Here is a 17,861-nt window from a genome sequence, read left to right on the forward strand (position 1 = left end):
ATTATTAGTTCAAAAGAAAACTGTGCAATAAATAAAAAACACTACTGAAAATCATTAAAACAAATATTAATTATCAAAATATAAATAATATTAATGTCAGGTATTTAATTCTTTATTGAATGCAATTAAAAACATTGATTTTATTTTGAAAATTTAATTTTGATCCATGATTACGAAACTTCCTAATAATTTCTACTAAATAATATTTTTTACGGAATTATTTTAGCATGCAAATAAACAGATAAATATATAGATAGACATATAAAGGAAAAACATATACTCAAACTATTTAACATTGATATGCAATAACGTTATTATTCATCTAAAACAACCGTCTTTGGTAACCTACCTAACGGGTGAATAATTTCCAAATTATTATTATCCGACTTTTTTTTGTAAAACAAAATACACCAAAATAAATACAAAATCTTGTAGAAAATGAAAATGAAGATGATTCTCACACAATCTAATCCCTATTTTTTTTTTTACTTCTCTAGTGTTTTCGAATAAATAAATGAACTGATAATAATTCAGAGGCAATTAAGATAAAAAGTTAAAAGAACAAACAGATTAATTAATTAAGTAAAGTTGAGAATTAAATCAAACCCCACATAATGTAATTATTGTAATACCGTTTTCTATCTTTATACATTCATGCATACATGTGAATCGGCCAATTATCAGACTTTGTAACTGCAGTACAATGAAAAGTCAAAGAAAATATTTTAAAATTAAAAAAATTTGAATTGCATGAAACGGATATATTTTATTTAATTTTAAGAAAGGAAAAAAAAGAAACTGATAATTGGAAATAGAATAAAAAAAATTGTTGTAATATCGTTTTGGTGCGAATGAGGGCACACTTGCATTGCATGGTGTATAAATAAAACACAAAAGAAACAGTTTCTCACACAAACCCACACGTACACAACCAACAACAATAAACTCACCATTACCGCATTCTCTCTTTCAAAAGAAAAAAAAAGAAAAAGAAAAGAGAAGCAGAGATAACAAAAACCAAAAGAGGGTAACCCATATCTTCATCCACCTAATATACTCTCACGAACCGTTCTTTCTTCTTCTTCTTCTTCGTCTTCCCTTTGAACCCTAAATTTCTCCATCACGATGCTTTAGCCATACTTTCCTTCCGCTCACTCTTTCAAAGCCTCCTCCACCTTTTCCTCTTCCACCATTACGCATTTCCGGCTCATTCCTCACTCCTTCCTTCACGATCTTCACTTCGATCGCCCTCGCTTTTCGTCCCTACGCCCATCGCTCCCCGATCCTTCCATTTCCGCAGCTCGCCGGATCGATCTGTGAGGTTTATTTGCCTTCTATTTTTCTGCAGAGTTTGGAATATCTATGTTTTTTTATTTTATTTTATTTTAATTTGTGGACTTTTTTTTTTTGGTGTGAATCGGTTTGAGATAGATGTTGCCGGTGAGTGTGTGCGATGCGATGACGGTTTGGGGATATTTTTTTATTTTTTTTATTTTTGTGATTTTTTTTAAATATTTATGATTTTTTAATGATCGGATTGAAGATTTGTTGGTTTTTCTCCTTGAGTGTTCCATCTGGTTTGAGCTTTTTCGTTTTTAGTGGTGCCGGCGTTTCAGATGAAGCAATCGGTGGAGTTTGTTGGAATTTGTGTCATCTGTTTCGGTTGTTGATGTTAGGATAGGAACTTGTTTGTGTTTTATGTTTTTGATTCTTTTCTGTTCTTGGTTTTCTGTGAAATAGTTTAAGATATTGACCGACAATGATGATATAAGAGGTGAGCGTTGAATTTGGAATGCATAAAGTGACGGGTTTCTTTGTATGCTTTTAGGGACATTCTTTTGGTTGTGGAGTATATTTTGCTGAAAATGGAATCTTTTTTTTCTTGGTATCTACTGCTTTTTCAGTACGCTACTTTCTTTATGTTGTTATCTGATGGCTGACTGAGGCTGGTTCCTTAGATATTTTCTCGTCTTTATAATTTTTCAGTTGATCATGAGGAGGTTATGTTCTTGATGCTAAAAAGGTTTCTCAGTGAATGCTTTGAACTCATTTGTCTTTTTGCTTTGATTTTGTCATTGCAGAGGAATTTTACCATTCTTTGGGTGATACTCAAGTGGGCTATGATTTGAATGGGGAGAGGATGCCAGAGTTGAGAAGTGGAGCTAGAAGGTCGAAACGGCTTGGAGATCTTCAGCCTAGTCCACTGCCTGTTGAACAAGGAGAGAATTGGGCACAACCTGCTCAGAATCGAACTAGGAGGAGAGTTGGAGGTGGAAGAGGGAGAGGTGGTAATGCCACAGCTGTAGGCAAAGGGCCTTCACCAGCTGTACCCACAAGGCGAACTGCAGCTGGTAGAGGCCGTGGAGCAAGATTGATTGATCTGGACCCTGAACCTTGCGAAGTTTTACCTGAACCTGTTGCTTTAGGGGCTCCAGAACCCGTTTACAATCACGTAGAGGTAGTGGCCAATAATAACATTGCGATGGAGGGTGGAAGTGCAGATAAGGTGGCTGTAGCTGAGGAAGAACCCAGCACAACTCCTGTTCCTGAGAGGGTATACCCTTGTTGCATGTTACTTCTCGTGGATAGCGTTATTTACTTTTCCAAATATAATTTTGTTTTATTCATGGTGCTAACTTTAGTAACCATAGTTACAACTGGTATATTCTTTAATCTTAACAAGTATGCTGGTGCTGGATATAATGGTTATATTACAATATTTATTGCATTTCTTGCCTTTTTTGTTTTGTTGATGTGTTGAGTTAGTGTTAATTTGGCCGTTCAGGAGAAGATTTGAGTTTGGTAATAGATGTTTTCTTGTACATATTTAGAGTAACGTTTATTATGTTTCCCACTTATTCCAGACTGCATTGCAGTTATTGTTTTTAGTTAGATTTGGTAGTACCTTGTTACTTCATTTGAGGTGAATATTTTCTCATTAATTGCAGGTACAAGTTGGTAACTCTCCTATATATAAGATAGAAAGGAAATTGGGTAAGGGTGGTTTTGGTCAAGTTTATGTTGGTCGAAGGGTAAGTGGTGGCTCTGATCGAACAGGTCCTGATGCGGTTGAGGTATTACTTGGAATTTCAATCTCTCTAAGGATGTAATGAAGTAGTAGTGAGCCTATGCTGAATGATACATTCGTTTTTAATACTTTAACCTTCTTTACAGGTTGCACTTAAGTTTGAGCACAGAAACAGTAAGGGTTGCAATTATGGGCCTCCTTATGAGTGGCAAGTTTACAGGTGAGTAATCTGCCTTTTGTGTTAGAACATGATTATCAAGAAAATATATTTTTAGCTTCAATTGATCTAATGATACTATGTAATTCTCACTTTTATACTTTTTACATTGAAAAGTACTCTGAATGGCTGTTATGGAATTCCCTGGGTTCATTACAAGGGCCGACAAGGAGATTTCTACATTTTGGTAAGATATAGTTTGCAGTTTCCTATATCAGCATATATTGATTTGCTCTTTATTGTCTAAAGTAAACAATTTATTTCAGGTCATGGACATGCTTGGGCCCAGTCTTTGGGATGTATGGAATTCTCTTGGCCAATCGTAAGATTCGGATTCTCCCTTAATAGCCCAATTTACTTAAACACTTCCCACATTTGCCCATTAACGTTTTTGTTCTGAACAGAATGTCTCCTAGTATGGCCGCATGCATTGCCGTAGAGGCTATATCAATTCTGGAGAAGCTTCACTTGAAAGGGTAAATGCGTGTGATGTTTTTTCCGTCCTGTCTATCCTAAGATTCTCATTCATTTTGACTTTGTCATGACTAATGAATTTTTTTAATGAAACTCATACCATGGAATCAGGTTTGTTCATGGGGATGTGAAACCAGAAAACTTTCTGCTTGGCCAGCCCGGATCTGCTGATGATAAGAAACTATATCTTATTGATCTTGGTCTAGGTATTTTTGCTTTCAAACTGGTTGTTTTTGTTTTTGACTCTGTTTCACCTATAGTTCATAATTATTGGAGTTACTTGATATTTTCATGGCTCATCAATGTCCATGCCATGCATTTTTTTCAGCTTCTAGATGGAAAGATGCATCATCTGGTCTACATGTTGATTATGACCAGAGACCTGATATTTTCAGGTTTGTAAATGTTATGGGTCTCAAGCTTTTGTTTGTTTGGCTATATTTTGTTTTTACATATTTATAATATGCTTTTTTGTGCAGGGGAACGATAAGGTATGCTAGTGTACACGCACATTTGGGTAGGACTGGAAGTCGAAGGGATGATCTTGAGTCTCTGGCATACACACTAATATTTCTCATAAAAGGGAGATTACCATGGCAGGGTTATCAGGTGCTGTTCTTAGGATCTTGTTTTATGTTGATTCTTGCTTCTTAGAGGTTTCTTTTTATGTGATATAATTTCTCTCTATTGACCAAATGTACAGGGTGACAATAAAAGCTTTCTTGTTTGTAAGAAAAAGATGGCCACTTCCCCGGAGTTGATGTGTTGCTTCTGTCCTGCTCCATTTAAGCAGTTTCTTGAAGCTGTTACTAATATGAGATTTGATGAGGAGCCAAATTATTCCAAGCTTATATCATTTTTTGAAAGCTTGATTGAACCATGCACTCCGTTGAGACCTATCAGAATAGATGGAGCTTTAAAGGTGGCTGTTTTGATATTTCTCTTTTGGGTGTTAATAGAATATCATCTATTTTGATTGATTGCAGTGTGTATACAATTGCTAAACCTCTTGCATAAATAGGTTGGTCAAAAAAGAGGTAGGATGCTTATAAATCTTGAAGAAGATGAACAACCTAAGAAGAAAGTTAGATTGGGGAGTCCTGCTACTCAATGGATATCAGTGTATAATGCACGTCGTCCCATGAAGCAGAGGTAGTTATTACATCATCCTTTGTCTGGCTTTGTTCTTAATAATGTTCTAGATTATGTGTGAAGTCATAAAATTTTCTTGCTTTGATGTCCGAGCAGATGAGTTTTGTTGCTTGACTGGGGCGTTCTTTCTTTTCGCTTTTAAAAATGTGTCATGGTTCAGGAATTTTCCATTCCTGACTATTGGATTTGGGCTTCCCATAATTTGCTCACCTGTGAGGCCATATGAAGTCAGCTATATATCTATGCGTGTTGAAGTCTCAAATTCCTTCATTATGAAACTAGCCATCCTTTCAAACCTAGCGATAGAATGAAACAATATTGCCTAGTTGGCCAATGGTATCTGAAGCAGAATGCAAATATAGGAGTAAACAAACTAAGGAATCATTTTGCACGAAAGCAAAAGGTGCAACCTGACATTGTTCAGGAAAGCTGAATAATCTTGTGTTTGAGAACTAGTCTGAAGGACATTTTATAAATTAAACCTCGAAAATTTTACCCTGAATTTCATGGTCTCGAGTAAATATGATTCTTATACTGCTCCCCTATTCCCCAGTACAATTTAGAATTTTAGGAACTCTTAATCCTTTAAATGAATTTACGTATTTTAAAACTACCTGATTTGTAACTACTTATCCCGGGTTCTGCTTACAATTTTAGTAACCTTTAGTTCTTTAAATGAACCTACTTATTATTACTTGATTTTAGGTTTATTGATTTTTTCTGTTTATATTGCTTTTATACTAGTTGCTTCCATTGCCACAAAAGCAGTAATGGCTTTTAATTACTATTATGTGTGGTAGTTATCTTGAAAGGACTAAACGTATACAAGATATGTCCAGCATAAGCATTGGCATATTCATTTAAAGAAAAAAGTGTTTACTTTTCTTGATCTTGTCTTAAATAACATTTTCTATGTTGTAGATATCACTATAATGTTGCAGACACTAGGCTCCGACAACATGTCGACAAGGGTATTGAGGATGGGTTGTATATAAGCTGTGTGGCCTCTGCAGCAAATTTATGGGCACTAATCATGGATGCAGGAACAGGTTTTTCTTCACAAGTTTATGAGTTATCTTTGGCCTTCCTGCACAAGGTGTGTTTTCTCTTCCTTGATTTATAATATATTTTATTTTTTGTTAAATAAAATAAATATGTATGAGTTAAATAATTGATGTCTTTGTGCTGAACTACTGGTATTTTGATCTTTTAGGATTGGATAATGGAGCAATGGGAGAAAAATTACTACATCAGTGCCATCGCTGGTGCAGTTAACGGGAGTTCCTTGGTTGTTATGTCTAAAGGTTTATATAATTTTATAACCGACTCCTCTTTCATACACTATTGATTAATTTACCTTGAAAAGCCTGACCTAAATCTTTATACTTTGCCATTGTTTACTTATCGTGGCCCGTTTGGCCACCATAACCCATGGCCCCCATTTTTGAATTTAAAGTATTGTCCCATTTTACAAACTTTTATGCAATAGGTGATTTTAACTTTTGAATATATTGTGTTTTTTGTTCGCATGGTGGTTGTGATGCTAATTATTGTGTCTCGAGTAATATTAACTTGCAAGGCTGCATTTACTGCAATGTGTTATTTTTAATATCAATTTGAGCTTCTCCTTGTATTGCATTATAGAAGACATTTATTATCCTTGGTCGCATGGTGGTTTTCATGCCATATGTTCCGTCTTTTTTAACCTATATGCAATTGAATTGCTACGTAATGAAAATGAACTTTTCTTGCAAACAACGTTAGTTAAAGAAGCTGACAAAAGAAGATTTTAAATTATTTTACAGTGGAGTTACTTTTGTTTTACCTCGTTTAGTTTATGGAATGAAAGAAATATCAACTGTTCTTCAAACTAAATGACTTTCTGTTTGTTATCTCGTGTTTGAATCCTTGCTTTAGGAACTCCTTATACGCAGCAGTCATACAAAGTCAGCGAATCATTTCCTTTCAAATGGATAAACAAGAAGTGGAAAGAAGGATTCCATGTTACCTCAATGACTACTGCTGGCAGCCGCTGGGGTGTCGTCATGTCCAGGAATTCTGGGTATTCTGATCAGGTATATAAATCTTTCACCACTAATTTTTGGTATTCGGTATTGTATGAATGTTTTAAACGCTGATTGTTGAATTTGTTTTCCGTTTGATGATGCAAGGTTGTGGAGATTGACTTTTTGTATCCAAGTGAAGGAATCCACCGTCGATGGGAGAATGGTTATCGGATTACTTCCATGGCTGCTACAAGTGACCAGGCAGCCTTCATACTGAGCATACCAAAGCGGAAATTGCTTGATGAAACTCAGGAGACGCTTCGTACATCTGCTTTTCCTAGTACCCATGTTAAGGTAATTTCCAGTTATATTAATTGTGTTTGGGATGTGTGCAGTTTTAGCATGCATGTTGGTGTTTGCGAATCCATATTTAGGTTTGATTATTTCTTAATTTAATTTAATTGGACAATCTTTATTATGAATATGGTTAAATTAGATCCAACATTGAAAACGCATAAAAATATCTGAAATTACAGTGATTTGTGAACCTTGTTCTTTTTAATTAAAAAAAAAGGAAATTAAAATCCTAACAGTTTTCTATGGTGTGCCACTGCTGTTCCTTTTTGGTTATCCTCTCGAGTTTTTTGGTACTCTTTCAATTTTTTTGATGGGGAATATTAACTTAGGAGGATCTGGAGAGTACTGATAGCTTTATTGAGAATGATCTTAACCTAGAGAACAACTTATCAAAATAATACAAAGATTTCTATAGGATTTTTTTGTGATGTGGTACTGCTTTGATTCTGTAGGATTTGCCCCCGCTAGGTATTGATATATAGTTTGATGTTTTTGCAGGAAAAATGGGCCAAGAATCTCTACATTGCCTCTATATGTTATGGGCGAACTGTTTGCTAGCTTCTGTGAACATTTGCTTGTATCCCTGAAAAACGAGGCAAAATTATTATGATGAGAATATTTTCATGATTATTAAGTTGGAATGGGTAGGTTTGCTTTTGACCCCATAATCCATTCACATAATTCCCTTCCATATAAAAATTTCGTTTAATTGTATAAAGAAAGAAAAAAGTTAAGGAGAAAGTCAGAATTATGCTGGTGAGAGCATGTTCCCCAACCAACCCGAGCCAATGGTTTACCTTGGCCATGTTTGATGGTGGTGGTTTAAACAATTTAAGATTTTGTATGTAATGGTATAAATTTTTACCAGCGTCAAACTTAACAATGAATTCTAAGACAAATAATGATTTCTAGATTTGCAGAGTAAGTCTTTGCGATCCTGGTCGTAGTGGTGGTCGGTATGCACACTCTAAACGACATAATAATCGATGGGGGTCACTTAGTGCTCCATAGACTTTTTCTTTTGAGTAGTCCTTGTGATTTTTGTGTTAGACTGTTGGTAATGGACTATGGTGGAACCTACCTGCGTTTCAACCCCAGTTATATTTTAACGATCAAGAAGCAACATTATGAAACTTTTAATCTTCTATCTCTTTCCTCTTTACTTTCTGTCTTTCTATCTCTATAATTAGTTAGTTAATCTTATAATACATCTTTCTAAGTTGTTACAAGCATTCTCTTCACATTTACCTATATCCAGAGCCACACCCTCCACTTTGGTACCATCAATCTCCCTTTCCACCACTTATTTTCTCCTTCCTCATCAAACCCTTTGCTTTCTGATATGATACTTAAACGCTTCATAAACACAGGCGTATTAATATGCATTTAGAATCTTAAATTGGACACAGAATAAGAACAACAATAGAATATAGAACTTGAACAAGAAAAGGAACTATCAGCATATGACCCAGTGAATAAAAGAAAATAAGGTAATGATAACTATATGCTTCCCCATAGAATGATGTGCTATTTGTAAAAGAGAATTTTATGCTTCATAGAAAAGCTTTAAGTGTTGAATCGTTGATTGACTTTTAGAAATCACGATAAAACTATAAGAATGTTTCTTTTCACACACAGTGTCGAAAATACTATCAATTCTATATATCTCAAAAGTGTTTTTATAAATGCTAGATATGACTATGTATGCGACAAATTATCATCAAATTCAAATTACAAATATATGAAATTAAATCCTATATTTCCCCAACGATAAAGGAGAAGGAAAATTTGAACTTTAATAATTCAAGTCCCTTGTGAAAAAAGTGCACATTATATCATTTCAAGAGTGATACATAGTGAATTGAGTGTGTAAATTTTTATTGTGATTGGAGAGGTCCGTATTTCTTTTATTACTTCTAATCATTTTCTTTGTTTCTTTGCGTTATTTTGTTTTACTAATCTTGCTTTGTAGAAAAATGTTTTACTAATTCTTCTTCTCCATTTTAATAAGATTGATTAATTTAATTAATTGGTTTTACCCAATCTTAGTTTTGGATGTGATAAACTCAAACCTTGATTTTATAATTTTTAACTAAGGTTAAAAAACCAGTTTTGTCAGGATTTAGGTTAAAACATTGGTAACGTTGGTTTCTATGAATAGGGATAAGAACTATATGTTTAAGTCTCCAACATGTTGATTTAGAATTTCTCTACAAAGAAGTTATTATTAAATAAATCAGGGAATCATTGAGCAATCAAAATTATTGAATAATGATTCAAGAGAATTCCTTGTATAAGGTTAGTGAAATAAATTTTCCATGTCTTTTATTTATTTGGATTTCTTTTACTTAATAATTCTCTTAATTATTTGGGGAAAAATTATTATTCGGTCATCTTATTTTATTTGTTTGAACGATTCAATTAAGTTTCTTAATTTTTATTTGATAGAATTAGGTATTTTTCGTTAGTTTGGTGTCAACGCCAAATCATTCGTAGTAACTTTTATATACTTATTTTTTCGCTTTACATTTTTTATTAGTTTTTTGGCCATGTGTCATATCTTTGTAGCGTCACGTGACACTGGTAGTATCACATGATAATGCTACATGTCTATATAGTGCCACATGTCTGTATAGTGTCATGTTAGTGTTAGTGTCACATGAGTTTTATATTCAATTTAGTCTTTATATTTAAAATTTTGAATCAATTGAGTCTCAATTATTTTATAATGAACTCTTTCCAAAATGAGACTAAATTAATAGTTAAGCCTAATTACAATTTATATATACATATTTTTTAAATTTATACATAAAATCACTTCACTTATTATCAATTTAAATCTTAAACAAAATATCTACTTTAAGCTTATAAATTTTTTAAAATATTAAAAATGTAAATGTAAAATGACACTTCTGATTTTTTAAATTTTAATATTTGAAATTGTAAGACCCACTTTTTCTACTCCTTATATTTAAGGGGTTTGCCCTAATTAGTTGGGTCTAAGGTCATAGGGTGCCCAAAACCCCAAAACCAGCCCTAACCCCCCTTATTCTGCACTTTTCAAAAAAAATAGTTTCTCATCCCTTCTCCCCTTGCTGCTACGTGAGCTTTGCTAGGGTTTTGCTCCCACTCTTCATTGAGCTAGAAGAACCCCATTTTATTCCACGTAAGTTGCTTCTCAACCCGTACCTTCTCTTTTCTAAGCTCTATTTCGTGATTTCCAACAGAGGTGCACGTTGATAACCTCGTTTTTAATCTGTACCACTGTTCCCAACTCTCGAATATGCTCCTGGAGCTGTTGTGCTCGTTGGCTTAGGTGTCAGTGTCTTTGGCTAGCATTTTTCAGGCGAGGGAAGCTAGGGTTCCGCTATTTTAAGTCATTTTCGCATGCTTGGCCTGTTTTACATTATGGGTGCTTGATTCATGTTGTCTGTCGTATGAAAATACATTGCTTGTGCTATTAATGTGATTGAATCTGGCTTGGTACACTTGAGAGCAGGGAAGGTTCTGCTGATCTCGTCCAGGCGAGCTGTTGGTCGCTCAAAATGAAAAGCTCTCGCTTAAGCGAGGAGCTATCGCTTAAGCGAGAACAACTGCAACCCACTTTTCTCTCTGGTTCGAGAGCTCGCCTAAGCGAAGAGCGAGAGTAGTCTCGCCTGAGCGAGATGGGCTAGCTTGAGCGAGACCTCGACGTGTCCTCTGTATGCAGTCTCGCCCAAGCGAAAGCTCTTTAGCCTGAGCGAGATTGACAGAGTTTGTTGGATACATGTATGTTTCACATGATCAAATGATTTATTGCTTTAAACAGTTCAAGTATGATGCCTTGTATGTTCTATATGATATATTGGGATCTGGAATTGATGAGCTTAGCATGATATGTGTATGAAACATGATTGGATGGTTGGTTGTACATTGGCATGAGATTGGTATGCATGATAATTCTATGTTGGGTTGATGATGCATGATTTTGGTATGGTTTAGGATGTAATTCCACGAAGGTTTCATGGTGGTGCTTCATGGTCAGCACGTAATTCCATGAATCTTTTGGTGAGATCTCATAGTGGTGCCTCATGGTCAGAACATAATTCCACGATGGTTTCGTGGTGGTGTCTCATGGTCAGGACGTAATTGCATGACCCTTGTTAGTGGGAGCTCATGGTGGTGCCTCATGGTTAGGACGTAATTCCACGAAGGTTTAGTGGTGGTGCCTCATTATATAATTTACTAAGGATTCAAGTAAAGATTACATTCTGAAACTCTAAGGAGTTAGTTAGTCTCATGTAGAGCGTACTGACTCAAGTGGTGAGAGTAACAAGAGGCCATAATCTTTGGCAGGATAATGACTTTAGATGTTTGAAGGCTAACCTTATGCGTGGTAGGGTGAAACTCATTGGCAATTGGCTCTGCAGAGTAATAGAGGCTACCACAACTGCAACCATCCAGTGAATCCGACTGATTATATGTATCCGGATAATTGAGTCTTAGTGTCTTGTTTGTTGGTCATCACATGCTTGGTTGATTTATGTATCTTTGACTTTTAAGTTGCATGCTCAATTGTATGATAAACCTTTTTCCACTCTAGCTTACCCTTTTTGTTTGCTTGTGTGTCTCGTGTGTGGTTTTCTCCTTTTAGATGATCATCAATTTATTGATATGAGCAGATGTGGGAACTCCTGGTGATCGTAGTGGCGACGGGGATGCTGCATCTTAGTTGGACATGGTTTAATTTTGGGCCGCTGCTGAGCCCACGTTGAAGAGCCATTATTATATTGTAATATCTTGCTTATGAGCAAGCTTTTGGTCATCTGTCGAATCTTTCTGTTTTGGGTTAAGGGTACATTGGGGTGCCTTGGTTTCCTTCATTGAATACTTGAATGACTATGAAATCCTTATACTTTAAGTCTCGTGTCCTTGGATATTATAATATGTACGATGTTTTCTTTGAATAGATTTATCTATTAAATTGGGACGTTACATTTATGGTATTTGAGCAGTTCGTCCTTAGGATGACCTGAGGGTTATGGGTTGGTCATGTCCCATGGGCTTGAGTATTCAAGTTTAGTCGAGTTTATTGGTAAAACCAAAAGTTTTGAGAATAGAAAACGTCTTGATAAAGTAACGAGAGTGCACACTCATGACTAGATCAGAGATAGTTTTTTCTTTCTTAATTCTAATGGTTTGGGGAAAGAAGAGTGAAAAAAAAGGTTCTACAGTCATTAGTTGTTCGAGTTTTCTTTGTATGCCTATGCTTGTCATGTTTGCACCTCTGTGGTTTGTGTTTAGTGTCTATAATGGTAGAGGAATGCAGATTCAGGCTCAACTTGACCTACTTACCCTTACAAGGATTGGTAGGGCCTATGAGACAATCTTTTGTCTCAAAGATGTGAAGATGTAGAGGGTTGTATATCGGTAGATGATGAAAGCTGAGTATTGGTTTAGAGGGCTGAGAAATGATGTTGAAAGTTAAGAAGCAACGCTTTGGGCTGAGGGAGCTGCAAGATCAGGTTCTAAGATCATATACCACAAGTTTTACAAGAAGAGTTGAGTTCAAATATTAGTATAAGAGGAGATATCGGTGCGTGCTCGTGTAGTAAGGTTTGAGAAATCAACTTGGTTTTACATCTTGACAATGTCTGAGGTTTGAAGTGGAACATTGTGGAAGGTTTGAGGTTAAGGGTAGAGACCATGAAGTATAGGAAAAGCAAATATGTAGTTGGAGGCTTATATAAGGCAGAGCTTTGAAGATCAGTCAAGTATGATGATGTTATATGAGGAGGAAGTATATTAGGGGTTATATACCAGATCAATATCAGTAAGAAGTAGTTGGATCTTCTCAGCAATAGTAGTTATCCAAGTCAAGAGTAGAATGAATGTTCTAGGTAAGGTGGCTCACAAAAGAGAAAGGTTTGACCTTGGATATGATATGGACGGTTTCAAGTATCAGAAGAAGAAGCACATAGTTAAGTTTATTCTTGTGGGGGAAGGATAGTTAGTAATGTCACATCACATGGAAAGAGGAAAGGAAACAAAAGTTTTGAGTAGCTAAGAGAGTGTTTGCGATGATTGGTACTAAAGTGGTTAGCATAGATGATCTAATTCAAAAGATACATGTTACAAAGGTGGTGATTAGATTATGATTTTTGGTTTTGCTTAGGGTTGTATACGCCTTTATGTCGCCAGTATGGTAAAGGAGTCATGGTTGTCTGCAAAAAGGAGCTGAGGTTGAGATGGTGGTTTTTGCTACAATTGCGGCCAAGTGAAGATTCGCTCAAGTGTGTTCGTGCTTTCGTGGTGATAAAAGTATTTAAATTCAAACCCAATTTGAATTGTTTCCTTTGCAAGGTTAGGACATAATCTCAATGGTGAATTGATTGTTTTCTCAATCTCATTTTGATGAGCTGGGACAACTAATGAGGTAGTGTTCTTTGATTAAAAGAGATAAGTCAGTGGTTGCATATGAAGTATGGATCAAGCTAAATGGTGGGGGCATAGTTTCACATGAATCAAAGTCTACTGACAAAGGAAAGTGAACAATGAAGCAAAGGATCTCAGTGGTAGAAGAGTTTATAGACGTGTTCTGAAGCAAGTACTAGAATTTTAACCTTGGAGTGGTGGAGTTCAGTTTTGCATTGGTGTTTGAAGAAGAACTTGTGCCAATAGTTCCTAATTGGATGGTTCCTACTGAGAGTTTGAAGTAAATAAGGAAGTGGAGGAGGTGTTGGAGAAGTAGTGGCTTATACTAAGTATAATCACAAGAATGACTATAAGTTTGGTGAATCTTGGAGGAGAAGTTCTGGTATGTCAAATCATTCAAGTGTAAGTCTTGGCAGAGAGAGAAATTGCTATTAGAAAATTTGGTTCTAAAGAGTGAGTGCAATTTTGAGAAAAAGGAATGTTAAGGCTATCAATAAAAAGGAGAGTTTCACGAGTTTTGTAGGTTTTATAGAAGTTTCTCAAAGGTGAGTGTTTCCTTGTCATAGTAGACACGAAAGGATTATCCTTTTTAAGTAAACGAAGAAGTAAGTTGTGTATGGATCAGAGTAGTGCAACACAAAGATGGTAGATAATGCTTATCAAGGGTAAGAGATGCATGAGATGGACTATCTTACTCATGACCTGATGGTTAATGCAGTAGCGAGTTCTATAAACACAACAAAGGTGTCGTTTGTATGATGATTAGTTAATGTGGTTCAGTGATCATCTAGAGCAGGAAACATGAAGTTGCACAAGGGAATTTCGACACAAGAAGTACGAGATGAAAAAAACTATGGTTTTAAGAAGAGGTACCGACCTTGAAGTGAGGAAGTGAGAATAGATGCTTAACCAAAAAAGGGGTTCAAGACCTTGGTTTGTTGAGGTATGAGTAAGAATTTGTGAAGTATAAGAATCTGAGTTGGGAAGTAGAGTGGTGAAGAGGTTTCATTAGTGTAAGTCACTTGACTAGAACGAGTGAGTTTCTCAAAATGGTTGGGAAAAGGCAAATTGGACAATCCTAGTTTGAGATGCAACATAGAGTTACTAGGTACAGACCATACTAGAGATTTCAAGTTGAGAAAATATGTGATTCTAAAGAGATAGTGGAGAAATATTTACAGGGTAGTAGTTTTATAGATGTAGAGGAAGTGTCAAAATTTGGTATTGTCGTTGTAATAGTTGAAAAACCCGGTCTGGAAGTGAGGTAACATTGTTATGGAATTTGTTACTCACTGGTCAAAGTCAACAAAAGAAGCATGATGTTGCTAAGACAGTGGTGGATAGGGTGGTCAAGAATGCTTACTTCTTGTGGGTATGTCATGGAGTCGTGTGTGATCAAGTTAGGTGGACAGTACTTCAAGGAAGGGATTAGGTGATGTCAAGTGATAACAAACATGTTTTAGATTGAGACCCGATGCTATCTTCAGATTTTGGTAAAAAGCCTACAAGAAGTAATAGAGAGCATAGTTTTCTTTCTACCTAATGAGTGAATTTTCGGGATCGAAAATTTTGTTGTTGAGGAGGTTGTAAGACCCTCTTTTTATGATTTAAAAAGGCTTTGGGTCTGGCCTTACTAGAGGGCCCAGGGTCAGCCCACTAGGGACCTCCAGAACCCCCTTTCCAACCACTAACTCTCAATTCTATCTCCTTTACAAAAAAACAGTCCACCCCTTTTCTCCCTTGTTTGAAACAGAAGCTTTGCTAGGGCACAACAATATCCTCCTTTGAGCTTATTGAACGTTATCCTCCGCATAAGTAAAACTCTAAAATCATGCTCTGCTAGGGTCTCCCTTGAGCTTCAATTCCACTTTAACCTCTGCTAGGGTCTTAGTTTTCACCTCCTTTAGTTCTGTTTTCCAGCTTCGTAAGCTGTAATCGTGTCATAGTGCTATTCTTTTGGGGCTTGTTCGTGGGTTAACACTTGTTAAGGTAAGAGAAGCTAGAACTCCTTTTTCTTTGAAATACAGTGTACTTATATTCGTTATGGAATGTGCTGAGTATGTTTGATTGAAGATTGTATTGAATGGGGATGAATTTCATGTTTGGGTATCTATGGGTTAGAGAATTTTAGGCAGTTTAGAATACAATTGGAATGAGAGATATTGATTGTTGCAATTGTTCAGTTTGGTATCATCTATAAACCACTTTGAAATAAGTTTGAGAAGATAAAATTGCTAGATACCAAATTGTGTAGTGTAACATGTCAAAATCTCACAACCAAGAAGCATATGGTGTGGCGCTACTCATTTTTCTACACTATACACTTTTTGTAAAATGAAGGTTCCTACTTTTTTAACCGTTGGATCGAGCTTAAATTTTAACAGTTGATCCGTAACACATGGTTCTTGACTTTGACCGATTGGATCTTGAATCGAAGCTCTATAATGAGAACAATATTTATCACAAGGTCCCTGTAGTTTGGTTGTTGACAACATTGACCTTTGTTGCTTGTTTGGTGCATAACTTTCTCTATAGTTATTCAATTAAGTTGGTTCTTATTGCATTTGGTTCTTGATTCAATAATATTTAATTTGAATATAAATAAATTTTTTTTGGAGTTTTACACAAGCTGTAGTTTTATTTCTAAAATCCCAAATCGTTTGCCTAATGTGTTGTTAAGTTGCATTGGATAAAAGTTATAAGAATTAGTTATTTTCCAAGAGAGACATATGTTGTATGATTTTTACTATGTGTTTTCAAATGCTTGTCTAAGAATATAGGAGATTCTATGGGGAAAATCCCATTTGATTTAATTAGTAGTGTGATCATTGATGTAAAGAGTTAGTATTGAAGGTTTATCCTGATACTCTAATGTTCATTCAAGACTCATATAGAGTGGAATGAGTCATGTGGTGAGAGGGGCATGATGTCCTATCTTTAAGAACAACCACAAGGTTCTTATGACGGTTAAAGGGACTAACCTTGTGTGGTAGGCTGAAACTCATTGACAATGACTTTGCAGGTAGTAGAGGCCACCACAAGTGCAAAAACCACCAAGAATCATACATCAATGTCTAGATCCAGATAATTGAGTTTAGAGTGTTATCTTGTGTGATGAGTTAGTTGATATTGCTTTGCTTGGTGTAATTGGTGCATTGTTCTGCAATTCTTTTGAGTGTTATATATATATATATATATGTGTGTGTGTGTGTGTGTATGTGTGTTTGTGTGTGTGTGTATTTCTTTTTCTTTTTGCAACTAGCTTACCCTTTCTCTTTGTGTTTGCTTCTTGTTTGGTTTTTCTTTTTGCAATGATCACCAATCTTGGTGTGAGCAGATGTGGAAACTTCTAGTGATCGTGCGGATGGCAAAGACGATGGTGTTTAGTGTAGGCATGTTTGTTAACTTTCTTTAGAGCCCCTTTTAGAACTTTAATTTTGTAATTTCTTGCTCTGTGAGCAATCCTTTTGGACAATTATTTAATGTTTAAGTTCTGCTTGTAGCATTGTTTTGTGCCTATGGTACCACTGCTTTCGTATATTTTGGATAACTGTAGAAGGTTGATTCTCATATACATCAGTCGCGTGCTCTAATTTATATTATAATATGAAATGTCTTATCTTAATAGTTTTATACTACTAAATGGGATGTTATAGAAATAATTTAAAAAAAATGTATTTTGTTAACTTATTTATAAATTTAATGTGACAAATAAACTTGCATCTTTTAACTTAATATGCTTTACATCTTTGTTAACTTTATAAATTTAATGTGACAAGTATAAAAATTTAAAAATTATAAGTGTTACTTTACATTTACATTTTCATTTAAAAAAATTTATAAGTTTTAAAATATGAATTTTTTAATTAAAATTAAAAATGTAAAAAATAATAATTTGAATATTTAAGTGGAATGATTTAATGAATGGATTCTAAAAAGTTATTTTGATTTAGTGGAATGATTTAATGAATGAATTCTAAGACCCTTGAATCATACAAGAATCAATACAAGCATAACAATACCACCTTTATAGACCTGGAAAACCATTAGGAACCACCCATAAACTTGAGAAAGATCAAACTTGAATGAAGGTTCTCCCTAGCCTACCAAACCTCTTCCTCCAAGTTTCAAAACTAAGCAAAAATTGCTCCAAGAAAGATCCAAGAGCAATCTCCAATGGCTGCACTTTTGTATGATCAAGAGAGTAGAGAGA

The 17,861-nt window shown here is 35.2% G+C and overlaps 1 protein-coding gene across 2 annotated transcripts; it reads left to right on the top strand.

The window, feature by feature from the left end:
* The first annotated feature begins 915 nt into the window (after positions 1-915).
* Positions 916-7,915, top strand: LOC114182515 (Protein kinase family protein). 2 transcript variants are annotated; one of them, XM_028069408.2, is made up of 17 exons: positions 916-1,316; positions 2,082-2,554; positions 2,949-3,074; positions 3,175-3,248; positions 3,363-3,432; positions 3,512-3,567; positions 3,650-3,721; positions 3,831-3,925; positions 4,048-4,114; positions 4,199-4,328; positions 4,423-4,641; positions 4,741-4,871; positions 5,793-5,967; positions 6,085-6,175; positions 6,789-6,946; positions 7,043-7,231; positions 7,733-7,915. In XM_028069408.2, the coding sequence occupies exons 2-17, from the start codon at positions 2,141-2,143 to the stop codon at positions 7,790-7,792; spliced, it is 2,127 nt and encodes a 708-aa protein (XP_027925209.1). In that variant the 5' UTR covers positions 916-1,316; positions 2,082-2,140; the 3' UTR covers positions 7,793-7,915. The 2 variants fall into 2 exon arrangements, with proteins under 2 accessions (XP_027925209.1, XP_027925201.1); XM_028069400.2 differs by having other exon boundaries at positions 917-1,321.
* The last annotated feature ends 9,946 nt before the right edge of the window (positions 7,916-17,861 follow it).

The sequence above is a fragment of the Vigna unguiculata genome, chromosome 1 (assembly GCF_037176805.1).
Source record: "Vigna unguiculata cultivar grain cowpea cultivar isolate G323 ecotype 2 chromosome 1, ASM3717680v1, whole genome shotgun sequence".
Taxonomy (NCBI): domain Eukaryota; kingdom Viridiplantae; phylum Streptophyta; class Magnoliopsida; order Fabales; family Fabaceae; genus Vigna; species Vigna unguiculata.